Here is a 17,954-nt window from a genome sequence, read left to right as displayed (position 1 = left end):
GACAACAATCAATTTGGGTTTCAAATAAGAAAGCCAAGCATTTTTAAATCAACCAAATGAGGACCGTAATGTACAGGTAAGTACTTATATACTACACATTAAAAAAAAAAGCTGATCCGAACGCTTTAGTGAGTAATGTGATGGATCAGAGAAAAGCTGTTTTAACAAAGCAAAAGCATTTGAAATGCAAGGACCTACATGTGCAGAGTGTTTGAGAGCATACGGGCACCTGGACAATGCAACATCTGTCCAAAACCACAGGGACTCCACGCTATTATGGAAGGTTCCCCCTCCAGGTTGTGATGCATATTGTGTAGTGTGTATTAAACTACTCGTAACACATCCAATGAACCTCATCTGGTCGTTAATAAACAAATCATTTGTTTATTGTTGTCGGTTAATCTGTGGCATGTTTTCTTTACTATACTATTTACTACAATGTACAACAGAAAAACACTAAAAATACTCACATTGGAGCATCTGGAACATCTGGACCCAGTAAGTTTTCCTAGTTATTTATTGAATATTTTCCTCATTAATCAATGCTGATCAGATTCGTTTTCTGCTTATAGATCAATCGAATATTTAACACACAAGAAAAGCTCAATTTCAAACCCCTCGCAAATCTTTGTGCAAAGACACCTTAACCCTTCTTATAGCTGTTGTCCTGTTTTTTCGCCTCTCTTGTTGACACTCCCCCTCCCCGCACCTGCTCCTCAACCCCTTGGCCCCCCTTTTTATCTTAACACTCTGACACATTCATGATGCTTGTGAGTCCCCGGCGGACTTGTAGACCCCCCCCCCCCCCCCCCTTGTCTTTCACTCAGTGGCTGAAACAGAAGTTGAGGGGCGGCGCTGGACCGGCTGACCGAGGTCCATCACTCACTGGCCCAAAAGAATCAGCAGCATGATGGATGCGTACAATGCTGGCAACCCCAGTCCTGGTTTAAATCTACACCGCTGAGCCACCTCAGGTCCCTGTGTGTGTGTGTCAGTGTGTGTGTGTGTGTGTGTGTGTATGTGTGGTGACTGACGTACAGTACCGCATGTGTCTTCAAACCATCACTCAGTACGAGGAAACAAAGTTAACCAGATCCTCTTTCTCAATAATACTTGCCAGCGAGCGAATGTTGTCAAGCAAAACCACAAACTATTTCTGTTCGTATTACTCAACCAAACAGAGTTCAAACACACTCGTACAGAGAAGTACTGGAGCGTTTAAGAGCTGGTATCAAAACCATTGTACGAGACATTACAAAATGTGTCACGGGGACCCAATACTATGAAGGAATGACTGAATCTACAGATTAGTACCACTAGAAAAACAATAGCATCCACGATGAACTTGGATGAAAAATGTTACATAGTCTTAATTCACAAACTGACTAACTGTTCGAGGCTTGAAGCCACCACTCTACCTCAGAGATATTTATTGCGCTGTCTTGGCACTAGTGTATGCATAATGTATCGCGGGAGGAAGAGGTAATACACATACAGCATAACATTTTCCATTTTGAAGGTCCTCCTGCCTGGTGTGTCTCGACGTGCATCGCTAAGGGCAGAAGTTCACATCCCGTGTGGAATCTTGTGTTGCCCCTTGAGGGGGTGCACCCACTTAACCTTGGCGTGCTCGTGTCACGCTTAAAAAAGGTTTCCAGGGACACGCGCTTACCTCCCGAGCTTTTCACAAAAACATACACGCGCGTGCGCCTATGTCGTAATGGGGGACAAAGCCCCAGGCTCCTCCTCTTGATGGGTCCAATGGGATCGGCTGACAGCGTTCCCTTGGATCAAACGTGTTTGTGTTTCAGGGACACGCCTGAAATATTGGTGGAGAATCGCAACCTGGCGGATTCCTGATCACCACTACGGATTTTGTCATCCGTCAGGGTCAAGGTTGAGTTCAGAGGAAATGCATGTTTTCCTCATGTCTTGTTTACATTATTGATGGAGCATATGGCTACTCTGGAAAACACGCATCGGGGCTATTATCATTTAATTATTCATCAAGGATGTTGTCAAGTCTTCTTGCATGTTATTCAACAATTGGAAAAGTATTCTTAGACATGTGCTGTGTGGACATTATTGCACCTTTTATTACTGAGATTTTTCTAGTATAAATTCATACTTTCATGATTTAAACGTAATGCTGATCAGACATAATAGTCAAGAGAAATCGCTCATTTCATCCTTGTTAAAGCAAAGTTATGGTGCTGATCAGCTCGGTCGTTCCTACGGATTGCAGCCGAACGGACCTGTTCTGTAGCGCTGCTGTGTTGTGGTCTAGTCCACCTTATGAGTTTAACAGCTGTGTTTGACAGCTGCTCTGAACCAACCATCTCAACCGTGTGCTTGTTAGCTCGTCCTTATTGTTATGTTAAACATGGCCGTCCGCACCGTGGTAACTTTAAGAAGAGTGACTCGTGTCGCGGCTCCGCTGAAGCTCACCCTTCACTCACTCGTATGTTGAATGTCACTCTAAGCACAAACATATATTTGAATGGGAGTTTGTTGGTTTCCCTGAGGCTTGGACTGGTTACGTTTTCATATTGGCACAAGCATTTGGTCCTACTGCACACTTGCTTAAATCGGCTCTGATTATTTACTTTAAAAAAAAGTTTATTTTCATCCCCCGACCTCTTACCATTTGTACCTTCTTTTGGATTTTGAATTCACCTTTTTCCTGCTTTCATTTGTACAAACCGAGCAGATTATTATTAACACTGTACACTGCAGTAACAACCCACCAGCCTGAGGCTGAGTGGTAAACCCCTCCCCCCAACCTCCCCAACCCCTCCCGGGGTCAGCTGGTGTATGTCACAGCTGATGGCTCCGCTCCGATGATGGACGAGGCCGCAATCTCCGCCCCTCTGTGGTGACATCACCAGCCCCAAGGGCTGACAGCTGGTGGCACGCACCAGGGGCCTCCTGTGTCAGTATGTGGCCCCACGCGGCCATCAGCCTGCCAGTGCGTCAACTCCTCATCCTCTTACACATTAATGGAGCCGCCTCTAAAAGAATGCAGCAGGTTTCATACATACATACGTTTTCAGTATATAATTATTATTATTATACACTCGTTTTCTGGCGTCTTACTTGCACGCCAGTGCTAATTTGGTCTCGCCACTGTACGGAGCTGAAGTGCTATTGATTAATGTCGAGCCACATGTCTGTCGTCACGCTTACAGTGAGACCACTTCTCTGAAGGCCGTTCTGTTTTTAGTCCGCGGGAATGAATGAAGATCATATGCAGTAGTTCGTGACAGATTGTTGTACTGTACCTTCGACGTAACTTTGAGTTAGCAGAAAAAGATGGCGGTGTCATGTTTCCATCGCTTGCCGTTTGGGGCTGCAGCTGATAATGACCCCGAGACGACTGCAGAGCCATTTGTCCAGGGAATGGATGCCGATCGTGACCTTTACCACCAGATAAAAGCCACATGTCAGTGGGTGTTAGGGGCTTAAGATATTATAGAAGATCTAATATTATAAATATTCAGGTATTGAGCGGGACATTCAATATTAAACTATAAACTGGTCTCCCTGCTGGTTACCCTTTGTAATAATGATAGAATAATAATCTGTGTCTAATTCCCTATACATAGCTTTTATCTTTTTGTACTGCAGTTTCTTTTTTGCCAAATGTCCAACACAAACCAATCCAAAACCACTTTATCTGCCAAAAACAGACCATATAAATGTATGTGTTTTTGCAGCAGTAACCTTGTGCATCCCCATGTGTATGGCATTGAGGAGCAGTATGGAAAGCGTACGAGCCTTTTATGATCTCCTCTGTCCTAAAGGTTCCTACAACAAAACTTGTTCACATGCGACCGCGCAGCTCCCATTCTAGTCGGGGCTACTTGAGATCCTATGATGCATTTATTTCAGAGCCCACGGAACGAGTGGGGCATCAACCTCTGCAGACGTCTCGGGGGAGTTTTTCATAAAGTGGGTGTCAAATACATCATATTATCATAACCGCTCTGGCTTACCGCGGGTTATGAGATTGTGGTAACTCCCTTGTTAAGCCAGATGTTAGCGTGGTGCCGCTGTCTAGCGCCAGAGCGCTGGAGCAGTGGGAGTCAGAAGATGAGCCCCAGGGGACGGGGACATGGGCTGGCAGGGGGAACAAGTGCTGTCAATAATAAGATTTATTATACATTGGGTCGTCCCAGGGAGGAGGCAGACAGAGACCGCTGTTCCCCGGAATTAGCCGTCAGGTATGGAGGGGGGCCGGGGGGGCTGTGCGCAGAAGGCTGTCGGTAGCCTCAGTCAGAGGGCTGAGGATGGAGAGAGCGGCGGAGGTATGAAAGCGCTGAAGTGGAATCCAACTTTACTCACAGTCAAGACCGCGCCACTTAATGTGAGTCTTTGTCATCTTAGGGATGTGACTCGAGTTCAGCACGGCCCCCGATCCCCTTATGTGACGTCTGCCGCTTTACGGCGATAAAGCAGCGTCTGCGTCAGGGGTTTGTCGCGGGCTTTGAGTGGATTCCTCAGTAGGAGGATCAGACGTGTTAAATATCATAGAGAGGATAAATAAATGGAGTAAGCTTTTATTTTGAAGGACTGGCTCATAATGATACTGAGTGGTTTCTAACAAATTGTTGGATTTTTATCAGAATTCTGCTTCAACTTTTTAAAGATAGAAGAGAATGGGAACCAAAGCAAAAAAGAGCAGGAGACAAAGAGACTTTACACCCAAAATGTATGACAAATTAAATATTTACTCTTAATAAATCTATATAACGGTTAGACCAAGTAAGGGCGTGGCAATGTAGGGAACATCATAATATTCTTGACCAAATGCTTTAATAATGATATTGCTATATAATATTGTAGGGTTAAGGACTGGCTCTTTCACGCAATATTTATTATATATATATATACAGTAATTACTTTTTTTTAAAGCAATGTGTTTTGTAGATACAATAACCAAGTAGAAAAAGGCAAATAATAGAAATTGATTAAATTACATCATATTATGTGGTGATGCCTTTAAACCCAGATGAAGCAATATTACAAAATCCGATTCCAAGTCTCCTAGTGAAAATGTTGACATTCTTCAATACCTTGCCCAACCGTATTCGCAGCCCTTAAAGAATCTGACAAGTGGCTCATACCCTGTTTGCTCCATCAGCAGTAATACTGATCGTACCGCGTGGAGCCGCACATCCACTAACTAACTAATTCCACTCTCCCCCGGTGTACCGGAGGCACTAATCTCTGACACTGATACCTCAAAACTGAAAGCAATGCACGGGGCAACCTGTTCGCCTTGATGGATAAAATGCATTGGACAGACCGCTTGATGCGGCTGGAGGCACGGCTGCTCTTAGAAGGAGCGATGTGTGCGACGACTCCAGTAGATCATCCGTGGGTTCACGGCGGCGAGTCGCCCAGAGATGGATGGACGGCGATCAAGCCTCACGCGTCTTCACAACTCGCCACTGGGCTCGCTCCCCCCCCCCCGCGCCGCAAGACAGGCCACTGTCAGAGGTCTATTAAGGCAAGATTGAGATCCCCAGGTGTGTGTGTGTGTGTGTGTGTGTGTGTTGGGGGGAGGTTTGTGTGCAAGTGCGTGTTTTCACATGCCCATTGGTCATAGTCCAACAGTGGAAGATTGAGACCCCATTGCTCCCGGAGCCACTCAACCAACACAACCTGCAGTGGTTTACAATCAGAGCAACACCGTCCATCCATCCCTGCTGTCACACACACACAGTGCGGGAAACACGGCGTACGGTACAGCTCGCTATAGATGTCATTAAACAGCGGCCGAGGTGGAACAGCTGTGTGACAGCGCCATGGACATTGCCGGAGTCCCGATGTTTGGCCGGGACTTTAGTGGCCGATTGAGGTGCAGGTGGCGGCTGGTGGGGTGGGCGGGTGCAGGGGGCGTTGTGGCTGCTGGGTGGGAATCGTAGCAGCCCCTTTGACAACCCCTATTCGTCATCTGCCAGGAAGCCCAAATAGCTCTGACTCCAATACAGATGGATTATGGGGAAAGAAAAGTGACTCCAAGCCGTGCAACTAATCCTGTACAAAGCTCCCCACCTCCACACACGTACTCTCATGTGCTGCCTCTCTCTTTTCTGAGTAGGTTTATCTTTCAGAACCCGACACCCCTTTAACCCACTAGCGAACTAGTGCTATGGTTGTAATCAGTCACACAGTATTGATAACTACTCTGCACGTGCCATCTTGACTTAGGTCATGTTTGATTGCTGTCCTCACGTTTCTCTTCCTGCGTACCGATTCTCCGAAAAAGCTGTGGGCCAACCATCGCTAACAGGGAGACACACACTGCAAAACCCTGGCCGACAGACGCTCACCGATGGTGCTAAATGAGCCCCCGGCCCACCGATTGTTTGTCAGGATCGTAAACGAGGAGCGATCGTCTGGTTTTAAGCGAGCTTGTAACCATTTAGGCTGATTAAATGGAAAACGTCCTGCTGTTAACGCCGGCACTTTGAACACTTTCTTTTGAATTAAGTCGCAAGAGCACTTTTTGGCACTTCGGCACCTGAGTTGGATTAAGGACCTGGTTGGGTGTTCTGCACTGCAGATGGTGATCATTGATGGATTTAACCCGTTGCATTGGTTGTTAGGTGCTTCCACCACTGACCTGTTAACGGTCGGTTATTGGTCAATAAAAACAGTTATCTGAAATTGGCACTCTTAGTTGGTAATAGCACCTTACCACAAAGGAAACCAGCACAATTGTGCACAATTAAAAATCTGCACTAGTTTAGAATACGTTTAGTTATGTAACATTTAGCGTTTCATTTAGTGTTCTCTTGAAAATAGGTGCAGATAACCGAGGTGTTTGCTGGTAACACATGGGATTGTTTGTTGCCCTGTTTCTGTGCACGTGCGTGTCCTTAACATACAGCCAGTGTTCCCCCGGCCCCCCCTCGGATCCCAGTGATTTGTTCAACAGTAAATGTTTGTCTGAGATGAATTCTCCAGCTGATCCAGAGCTGCATCCCGGCTGACAAATGAAAGTGGCGCCTGGGGGGAAGAAGTGCGTGAGTGTGTGTGTGTGTGTGGGGAGGGGGGGGGGGGGGGGGCGCAGCAATTGGGAGCTGGGAGAGAAGCTGGCATGAGTAGAAGCAGAAATCGAATCATTTTATTGTTTGTCACTGCCGCCCTCGTCGCCACGGTTTGTTATTGGATGCTAATTAAAATGGCGACAATCTTGGCAATTGGCAATTAAAGACTTGTGAAAGAGGTGACGGCAAATGAGCTCCTCATCGGGTGCATAAACTCATTCTTTATCCCTCTTTCACACTTCCCTTCACTCTGTCTTTTCCCTGCTCATTAGGAAGACAGAGTGCCGTCACTGACCGCGGCAGGGAATGATTGGTAGAGGGGGGGAAGACAAAGTGCGGATAATGACACACAAGAGGTTCTCCTTAGGGTGGGGTGGCGGGTGGTCAGTTACTTAGAGAGGCTCGGGGGTCTGGAGTCGATCCCAGCTCACATTGGGCGGGAGATAGGGATCCACCTCGGGCCAAGGGCCAGTAGATCGCAGGGCTGACATAGAGACTAAGAACCATTTACTCTCACATTCACCACATACAGGCAATGTGGATCCCACATTTCTGACCTCAGTAGACAGGCTCTCTGCCCATGGAGTGTTCAAACTGAGTGGAGAAAGAAAAAACAAAAGACAGCCCGCAATGCAAATTCTGTTCTCCCGCGCGAGTACGTCAGCCGTCATAAAACAACATGATGGATACACAGCCAAAGAAATAAATGAATAAAAAGTATTTTTTTCCTACTCCGCTCTGTCCTCTTGTGCCTCTCCTCTGATGGATCTGTAAAATGACAGAAGGAATGCGACTTAAAGTGAGGAGGAGGGAGGAAGGGGGGGGAGGCCAGGCAGGAGGGATGAAGCCGGCGAGGAAAGAGACAGAGGCTGTGATTTATTAGCCTCAGAAAATTCTGCCTTTTGTTATTCCCTCATTTTTTCATGTGAAGCTTGTTAAAGAGCACACCTGCCAGAGTCCTCAGACTAACTTGCATGTGTCTGCACAGTTTGATGCGCTCACGACGATGTGTATTCTGTGCATTTCTGGTATTCTGGTATACTGATCCATGCTTTGCCGTCCCCAGGTCCCACCTCCTCGTCCCACCGTAGCCCCGCCTCTCAGCGGGTGTACAGGACACGCTACAAGATGGTGACCCGCCCGGGCTCCAGCGCCGCACACACCTTCCCCTACAACCCCGCCCTCTCTTGGAGGGCCAAGAGGATCCAGTCCGCCAGGTAATCCACATTAACAGAGACAAACACACTCGCGCACACACACACGCACGCACACACGCACCTCCTGCAGGCCCGCCTTTAATGTGTCTCTATGGCTAATATCCCTCAGGGCGCGGCAGCGCCCCGTCTTTAATGTCACTGTCATGTGCAGCATGAGTGGAAGAGGTCGGGGATTTATGGCGCTCATTTTTACGCAGTAGATAACCCAGAGAATAAAGCATTTACACCAGCGTGCTCCTCACATTAATTTACACCAGCAGGGAAAGTGTGTCACCGAGGACAGATACAGAAAGCGCTGCTTCTTAATGGCATTACAACTCTCTGCCCCCCCCTCCCACCCCCTTTCTTCATTTATCTAACTTTCATCTCCTCAGTTTCAATCCTCAATCATTCTCACCGAGGTTTTATCCACCATCGTCTCTGGCTTCAACAGTGGATAAAGTCTGAAGTAAGACTGCAGCTAAGGATTACTTGTCATCACTGGTCCATCCTTGTTTTTATTTTTATTGGAAAATGCCCGTCAGAGTAACCAAAAAACGCAAAGAGACACTGCTGGTTTTGTCTGACAAATTGTCAAAAATCTAATTACAGTTATATACCAATTCAATCAATATCTCTCTCTCTATATATATATATATTTTTTTTTCTTTTTTTATAAATAAGTCTACAAGTCCCATCAGCACCAGTGTGTAGGTGTTTGAATCTGCAGCCTTGGATGTGAGATGGATAGTTGTGGTGTTGAGTTCATCGATATGTGAGAGTAAATGAATGCGTGAGGAGGTCTTTACCAGGTGACAAACGTTCAGCTGCGGCCTCATTTGTGGCTTTATCACTATTAGGAAAGAACTGCTACAGTGAGGTTTCTGAACCCCGAGGTGTGGACCTTCTTCTCTTCCACGGTGGTTGCAAACGGGCGGAACTGTGCTCTGAAAGCTGTAAACAGGTTGTTGTGGTTTGATGATCTGTTAATGTGTAAAGAATTAACAGGATGCTCCTCCTGGAAGGTGACTGTGGTATGGCTTGCCTGCCACACACACACACACACACACACACACACACACACACACACACACACACACACACTGTTGAAAGCGGCGGGAGTCCAGAGTTCTGGCCTATATTCCAGTCCAGAGTTCAGATTAAATCTAATCCTGATATTCCCAGAAGGTTCTCAGCCCTGTTTTGAGCACAACAAGCTAACTTCCACACATTAATCTCACAAAATCAGAGCATATGCAAATGATTAAATCTGCTCCGCTGAGCTCACTTTTCTGAAGCTATTGTTGAAGTTACATCAAATTGGAATGTTCAGATAGTTATTTATCATAAAAGCCTTTAATGTGCTTATTTGCGTGTGTGTGTGTGTGTGTGTGTTTGCTCATTTGTGTAATCCAGATTTGGTGGGACAGAGGGGCCCAGGCTGAACTCCGTCGCTGGTGACTTATTACTACTCATTTAGCTGCCGCAGTAAATATTGATTCATCAAGGGATTTTCAATTTGAGCCCTGTGACATCTTGTGAAATATCACCAAGTGTGTGGAAGTGAGGAAAGAGATAAGGAAGGAGGGGGACAGGTCGGGTCCCCGGGGATAGTGGATTACCCCCTTCCCCGACACACTCACACACACTCTCACACACACACACACACAGACCCTGGACTCCCTTATCTGTTTAACTCCAAAGACCCTCCACTTTTATCAGTTTGAAGCCATTGAGTGGAACATGAGCTCATATTCTCTGCTCTTAACTACTGAGTGCCGTTCTCCATCTTTGGCCTCTGGGACCCACTGATCCCTGTCCTCATGTGTCGTCTGCTCTTGTCTCTGTGCCTGCTCATAGCTGGGGCCCCTCACTCAGGGCCCCGCATTAAAAGCATTAATCACATTTTTATATTTACAAATCTATTTATTTATATTTAATAAATGCATGCACAATATGTCTACAGTGTGCATAATGGGTCCATTTAAGTCAAACACAATAAAATGTGTTAAATCAATTTAATGAAACATCTGTATTTGGTATCCAAGAACGTTTGAAAGCCCGGATTTAAAGACGGCGATCAGAAGGAAATGGCATCAGTGGTACATTCACCCTCCGAGCCAGGCAGACGCGTGCCGCTCCCAGCATGCTCCTCTCTTACCTGTTTTCAGCCATAACGAGCGCGGCGGGTGATTTAGTGCCGGGCGGCAGTTTGGAGGAGCGAGGGAAATCGACAGCGGTATTTCAACCCCTGCCATCAGAAAATAGATATAATCTGAACATTAACTCCATTAATAGTAGCAGGACTTGAATTAAGAAAGCCGTAAAGCATGCACACTGGAGGATAAGTTACAGCCCCCCCACTTCATTGCTCTCACATCCTCCCTGTTTTTCTCTCAGCTGTCGTCATGTGTTTGCGTTGTTGCTGTTCTTTGTGGTCTGTCCTCCCGTTTCATGGAAAACACTGGCTTCCTACACTGCACGGTGCGTCTTCTTGCCTTCATCTTATTCAAACTTACTTCCGTCACAAGTTAAATCGCCCCAAACGCAGCGGGACCCTCCACAACCAAATAAGTACACTGCACGCACACTCGCTCATCTCCTTTAGTGCTTCGCTATCGATCAGTACAGGATGTAAGAGACTGGGCAATAAAGTGAAGCGGCGCTCCCTCTTCTTCCCTTCTCTCCTGCTTTTCCCGCTCTCGTTCCCCCCATTCATCCCGCTGTTTTAATGCCCCCAATTCATTCATCAGCTCATTACTTATCACATCAGTCATCTGCCGGCCGCGCGTTGTGATGCTCGCACCGTGCGCCCCGCATGCCGACTCTCTGCGAGGCTTCTTAATCATGTTTCTGCTGTGCTCTGTTTCAAGCGGAGCAGTTTCCCAATATGAGCCTACTAATGCTGGGGTTGCAGACAAATGGACAAGGGCAGCATTATTCGGAGCAGTCGCGCGACCCTCCGGATTCTTCGCTGTCACTAAAACAAAAGTCGGGTCGTTCATCAGCGGCGCCCGTAGTGCTGAATCGCGGCTCTCCTCTTCCTCTGTGCGCCGCGTGGTCAGACTCACACCTGCGCGCCGACGCACGCACATACACACCCACGCCCACTAGTCACAGGGGGCTTTGGCACGCCCTTGCCCGGACCTTCGTTTCTTCCGTTTCACCTTTTTTTTTTTCTCCTTGGTGAGTCAATGTTCTGTCCCTGCGTCCTCTGATCATCTTTTTTATGCGCCTCAATGGAGGTAAAGTATAGAGATTGTTAGAAATTGCCGAAACATTTACTCGCTCGTGTTTCATTGCAATTTGAATATATTTGCGTTTTGACTCCTTTTTCTTTTAGTGCCATTTAATACACCAAACTGCTATATAAGAAGCCAAAACAAGTGATTAGCACGAATATGAATAGTTTGTTTAATGACGGTATGGAGGAGTCCCCCAGGCCTTGTAGCGGAACGGAAGTCAGTAACGTTCAGCGTGCGTTCAACGTTAACCCTCCCACGGTGGTCCAGCTTGGGGGGGATTTGTGCATCAGATGTGTCTGCAGCGCCTCTGATAACAGATATCCTTCCCGAAGGTCAAGGGCATCGCTGGGAACGTTCTAAGGAGAGTCTGGAGACGGAGAGAATAAAAGCCGCCTGATATACGTTTTAAAAGGGCTTCTTACTGTTCAGATGCTGTGATCTGTGCGCTGTTTCCTCTCCGTGCTTCCTTTCTCTCCCCCACTCGCATTGCAGGCCGATTAACTCATCGCAGAGGTACTCTAGCCGTGAGTCTGAGATCTCCGTCCAAGCACAAAATACTAAACGACTCGGGTTCTTTGAGCGGCCGGGTCAGATTGCCAAATACAAATACACAACTCCAACCGTGCAGTTTATACAACTGATGCCGTTTGATGTGGTTTTTCTCCAGCCGCCTCTCAAAGCCCAACCCGGTCACCGGCAGCCCCCCGCCCCACCCCCGACTACGGCCTTGTGTCAGGGTTAACTACCGTCTGTGTTAACTGATCATGTCATATCCCCATTAGCCTCCATTGTGGCTCCCCAGGCCGCCCGGTCCTTGTTTAAGCCTCCCTGGGTGGCAGTCAGCGCTTCGGCATTAGCCTCCATTACCGCTCCCCTGGCTGCAGTTGCCCTGTGTGGGGCAGCCACTGATCTTCGTATCAGTGAAACTGAGTGTCTGTGTGGCTGAGTTATGGCGCGCGGTCACGTGGACGGGGTCCATGAACGCAGCCGACGGCTGATATTCGTGTTCTTCTTCTTCTTCTTCTTTTTTTCTCCTTTCTTTCCTCTTTCGTTCTCATTCACAGCGGTGCAGCAGCGGGCCGCGGCGCGTTAAGCATCCGTGTCAGTTGTTCTGTGCGCTGCGTGCTTTCGGGGGTAACCCTCTCTCCTCTCTGTAATGGGAGGCATGAACCCTCGCTCTAAACCCATTTCCAGCCCATCTGAAATACGGCAGCAAATTACCTCCAACGGCGCCCTGCACACCAGCCCCGATCCGCCCCAAATAGAAGTGACAGGACAGCGCAATTTATCGCCATAACCCCTGCACCGCCTCAACACCACCCGGCAGCCCCGCGCACAATGCGGGCTCGCAGGCAGCGCCCCCACAAACACACACACGCACACACACCCTCAAGTGCTTCTGAATGACTTCTGAGCGGTGAGTGTGTGTGTGTGTGTGTGTGTGGAGGCCTGTGACTGTGTGTACAGTACATACTGTGGAAGGAGTGTGTTGTGATATTGTGTTTGTGTATATGTGTGGTCTCTTCGCGCCACTGTCGGGGCCAACCTCGCTGCTCTGGCCCCCTGCCCTGCCTATTATCTCATTGATTTCCTCCTCTCCTCTTTTCAATTCTCTCCATTTCCACACTGCCGTCCTTTCCATTAGAGGGGCAATTTAACAGAGTGCTGTGACATGGGAGGGGGGGAGAGAGAGAGAGAAAGGAAGAGGCCTGGAAGGAAGGAAGGGTGGGGAGACCGTAGGATTGGAAACATAAAGTGAGGAGGGGAGATAGAGTGGAAGGGCTTGAGAGGGAAGACAAGAGGGGTGGAACTGGGGGGGATGAGCAGATTGTATCGTCCCAGCTCAAAAAATGGCATGACTGAAGATTTCACACAGTCTGTAAAATGAGCTTAAATGATGATTCATTTCATTCAATCATGTATCAAGTGAAAAGCTCCTCTTTATGTGAATAAATAACTTTTATTTTGCATCGCTCATTGCTCTCCATCCGTTCTTCTTCTTCTGTCCGTCGTCCCCTCAGGTGTTTCCTCCAGAGCCGCATGCGAGCGCCTCACGAACGACACCCGGCATCCACGCAGCACTGGAGAGGAAGCAGCATGTGCTGGATCCGGGGTTCCCTGTACCGCGTGTCGGCCAACAAGCTGTCGCGCACCGCGGCGTCCAGCATGTCCATCAACCGAACAGGTACTCTGCCGCGGACAGTCTGGCCCTTCGACGGCACAGAGGTCGCACAGTTTGCGTCCTCCCGCGATTTACATTTAGCTAAAGGACTGATCATTATTAAAACATTTTGGGGAGTTTTTTCTAAAATTCTTTAGCTTTAATGGCACAGTTTTCATGTTACCTCGCATCCAGCAGTGCTTTGCATTCCCTCCCACGCACAAAGGCTGAGCTGCACTATCACGTGGGATTGTGTATCATGCAGTAGACCTTCGCTGGTTGGGATCACTTGTAACACATCGATCATCTGATACAGGCACCGCCGGTTAAACTGCAGTGTGGTCTAATATTTGGCTAATCTTAAAAGGTGCTGTATTGCTATGTTACATGTGTTCATATTTTTTAAACCGCAACAGTGTCAGATGCATGTAACCACACTGGATGTGTAGTTTCTGATATATTATAAAGATACATAATATACAACATTGTGTATTTATTCCCTTGCCTTGGAATTTTAACCCTGGTCATATATATATATATATATATATATATATATATATATATATATATATATATATATATATATATATATATATACATACATTAAATTAAATGGTTTGTTGTAAGCACATCAAATCACAAGGGTCATTGGGATCTAGACACACCTACATGTTTGTTCAACTAAGACACCAAAAGTGTTTTCTTGTTTTGTTTTTTTCAATGAGTTACATCCTTCGTTGAACAAAAGACACCGCTCTTGTTAAATGTTGTCTACACTGAATCCTCTGTACAAGGACTTTGCCTGAAGAAAACATTGGCAAAATATATTTCCAAATAAGGGGCAGAAAAAAAGGAACCAACACGACCGGTTATTCAATAGCAGCAGTTAAAGTGTTGTGATGCTACAGACACACTTCAGTCCGCTGACTGAAACGCGCCGAGGTTTGATACCCGGCCCTACTCTGGACGCCCTGAGGTGATAAAGGAGTGTTTATTCATGTTTGTGGTTGCAGCTCTGCCCACATGTTCTCTAATAGACTTACAGGGGCAGGCTGGATTTGCCATCTGAAATAATAAAGTTGTCATCTGTCAGAGCAGAGGTGGGGGGGGGGGGGGGGGGCTGCAGAACTGGACCGTGCAGATTAAAGCCCGGATCCGCCTTTGCCTCCTTCCCATTTCTCTCTGCTACGCGTTCAGTAGCAACTACACCTGCAGGAGAGATTGAAGAGCTCCATTCTGTTAAACTCGTGACCGGCATCCCAACGCGCACACTCACGTCCCACCCCGGTGTCTTTCCAGCACGACTCCCCCTCCTCCCCCCTCTAGCTCCACATTTGGTTTTGGTCTTCAGCCACCGGCCGCTAATTCTGCTTTGCTAAAAAATCACATCAGCGCACACTCTGACGGGAGCCAAAAGAAAGTTCCAAAATTAGAGGAATGAGATCAACTGCCATCTGTAACTGCAGCCTCCTCGCCTTCTTGTCTTCCTCGCTTGGCCTCCAACAACCCTCCACACACTCACCTTTACAGTGTGTGTGTGTGTGTGCGCGTGTATTTGGAGTGCAATGGGTACACCGTGTTTATGATGTTCTCAGACAGAGCTGCACGTCACGTTTGGCTTTGGCACCAATATGTCAAACCAGCGTCGTATAAATAACCAGGCACATATCAGGTTGTTGTTGCATCTGGCTGCACAAACACACACTCGGGCACAGCCTCACTTCTGTCATGTGGGAAAAGTATTTTTTAAATGTTGTATTGAAGATGCAAGATTTAAAAGACGGCACCATCTGCAAATGCAAGATAAATAGATTTCTTCAAAATGATCAATATTTCAAACTAGAAATATTTCTAGTTTGAAATCTGTTTCTAAAACATTCTTTTCAAAATGTATCTCAGTCTTCATCGGCATGCCAAACTACTTACTTTAAATATTGTGGGAACATTTCACAACATAAGTGATTTAGGAGGAGTTAATGTCACGTAGGACCTGCACAGACATGCAGGTGGTCATCTTGTCGTGTCGGTACTGGTAATATGAGCAAAGCGTGAAAACGCACGTTAGTTAAGTGGAAGTGGTTTATTATACTTTTACTGTTGTTGACGCAATAAATCATGTGCCCAGACAGTGAAAGAAATGTGTGATGTAATATTTGTGATTTTGCATTGCTTTTTCAACAGTTGAGTGTATCTGGGCATTTTCTCGAAGCACAGCTATATATTTTGGAAGAAAAAAAAAGGATTTGCTTAGTCGATTAGGAGTTTAACACTCCCCCCTTCTTCTTGGATTACTGCGGAGACCGTATGCAATTGGAAAACCAACCACAGGATGCTTTTTATGTCAATGGACATCGCTCATTTGTCCTTCTCGTCTCATTCTCCATATTTAGGAAAGTCTTTCAGCACCTCCCATGTCTCCTCCCTGAGTCCTGCTTCCAACCGGCCCTTCAGTCCTCGTCATTTAGCCAGGTAAGCGTTGTCTCCCCTCCCGACTCGTTGCAAACATATCCAACATCTTTTTACTTTTCCACCTTTGTGAGGGCCACATATGGACGTACGACAGTAGCACCGAGAAATCTAATCCTTCCAACACTTGCACATTTGATCCCCCCCCCCTCCCTTTCCCAACATTAACTGCCTGTCGTCACTCTCAACCGAGGACTGTAAACCCAGAAGATATCTTTTGGAAATGAAATTAGCTTATGGTACATGCCTTTACCCCCAATTTTAACCCTGACCGAATTACTCCTCTTTAGTTACCACAAGCTGCCTGCTATTCGTGTGTGGATATCTGTGGTTTGTCTGTTTTCTGAAACAAGCCGGGCAGTCCAGCGCAGCCTCGCCATAATCCGACACGCTCATCAGAAGAAGCAGCAGAAGCAGTACTGCATGTACTACAACCGCTTCGGCAAGTGTAACCGTGGCAACAGCTGTCCCTACATCCATGACCCGGACAAGGTCGCCGTCTGCACCAGGTAGCACACTGTAAACACACAGGAACCCCCCGGGTCATTACAAGAAGGCCGCGTTGGGGAGGTTAAAGATAGAGTTTTTTTCATGGCCTCCCTACTCGTGGACGCCCAAAAGAGTTGTCAAGTGGAAGGTTTTATGATGAGTGTCACCGGATCTGGGGAAAAAAAGCTGAATCATTTTGTGAGACTCAACAAAAAAAAGTTTCAATTGGGAATAGCCCGACCTGCACCTGCGGTGGGACATAAATGGGCAAAACTACTTCCTAGAACCAGCAACTCTCGCATGTCTATCAGCATCTGTGTTCTCAGACCCTTGTGTGTTGATCGTGTGCAGATTTCTGCGAGGGACGTGCCATCAGGCCGACGGGACCTGCCCCTTTTCCCACAAAGTGGCGAAGGAGAAGGTAACGCACTCCCACACGCAGCCCCCTGCTTAATGGGTTTTCTTTGTAAAGGGTTGGGTGCAGGCTCAAGCTATAAGATGACACACTACTCGGTACCGTCATACGTGGATCGTATTTGCGTTCTGGGCAAGGCTCCTTTTTCCATGACGCGTGACGGTGTGATTGGGGGGCACAGCGAGGGATTGGTGGGTGGGCGAGCAGCCTAAAGCGTAGATCTGAAGACACGTTATCATTGTGTGATCTACAAGCCAGCAGGAGAAATCTGTGTGTGTGTGTTGCTTTCTACTTCCCCGTATGTAGTATTCAAGCACAGGTAACTTCCTCTGGTTACACAGTAAAGTGAAACACCTCAGCGGTGGTTGCACACCTTGTGTGATACGAGTGATATTATGATAATGTTTAGGCAATAAAAAAAGTACATTTTGAGAATTGATTAAAGGAATGTTTTTCACCTTCAAAAACAACCTATCGCAAATATGTCATCGTAGGATTTGAGTGATAGTAGGTAATAGCGGTGGACTAGAAAATAATTACTTATTTTTTATAAAGACTCACTATTCATTAATCCCGCTGTGACAAATGCATGCAAAACTATATATAATAAATATATTAATCTGTGTGATCCACAGAATAAAAACCCAATAGGTTTGTATAGGTTTAAGAATTTTTCTAAAAGTTAACATTCTATACTAATACTATTTTGTGTCAATATAACTCCACCAAAGTATTAGTAAGTAAGTTAGTAAGTGAGTTATTACAGCCCAAACTCAACTCCAGCCAACCCAGTTTATTTCAAACTGAAAGTATGAAAATCTCAACCGCCAAACACATACATTTCGGCAATATAATATCACGCAACCAGTCAATGCATTTAACTGGTTTGTTATTGGTCTATTTGAATTACATGACATGCTGTGG

General features: G+C 46.6%; 1 protein-coding gene across 1 annotated transcript in view; it reads left to right on the top strand.

The window, feature by feature from the left end:
- zc3h3 (zinc finger CCCH-type containing 3) overlaps positions 1 to 17,954 on the top strand; it is a 39,962-nt gene that overhangs the window by 14,497 nt on the left and 7,511 nt on the right. The window contains exons 4-8 of the mRNA XM_040184266.2: positions 8,125 to 8,275; positions 13,521 to 13,684; positions 16,051 to 16,129; positions 16,480 to 16,635; positions 16,967 to 17,036. Of these exons, the coding sequence (XP_040040200.2) occupies positions 8,125 to 8,275; positions 13,521 to 13,684; positions 16,051 to 16,129; positions 16,480 to 16,635; positions 16,967 to 17,036 (620 nt within the window). The remainder of the gene's footprint in view (positions 1 to 8,124; positions 8,276 to 13,520; positions 13,685 to 16,050; positions 16,130 to 16,479; positions 16,636 to 16,966; positions 17,037 to 17,954) is intronic.

This window comes from Gasterosteus aculeatus, chromosome 8 (assembly GCF_964276395.1).
Source record: "Gasterosteus aculeatus chromosome 8, fGasAcu3.hap1.1, whole genome shotgun sequence".
Taxonomy (NCBI): domain Eukaryota; kingdom Metazoa; phylum Chordata; class Actinopteri; order Perciformes; family Gasterosteidae; genus Gasterosteus; species Gasterosteus aculeatus.
Note: the sequence above shows the minus strand (reverse complement) of the source record. Positions and strands in the feature narration are given on the sequence as shown.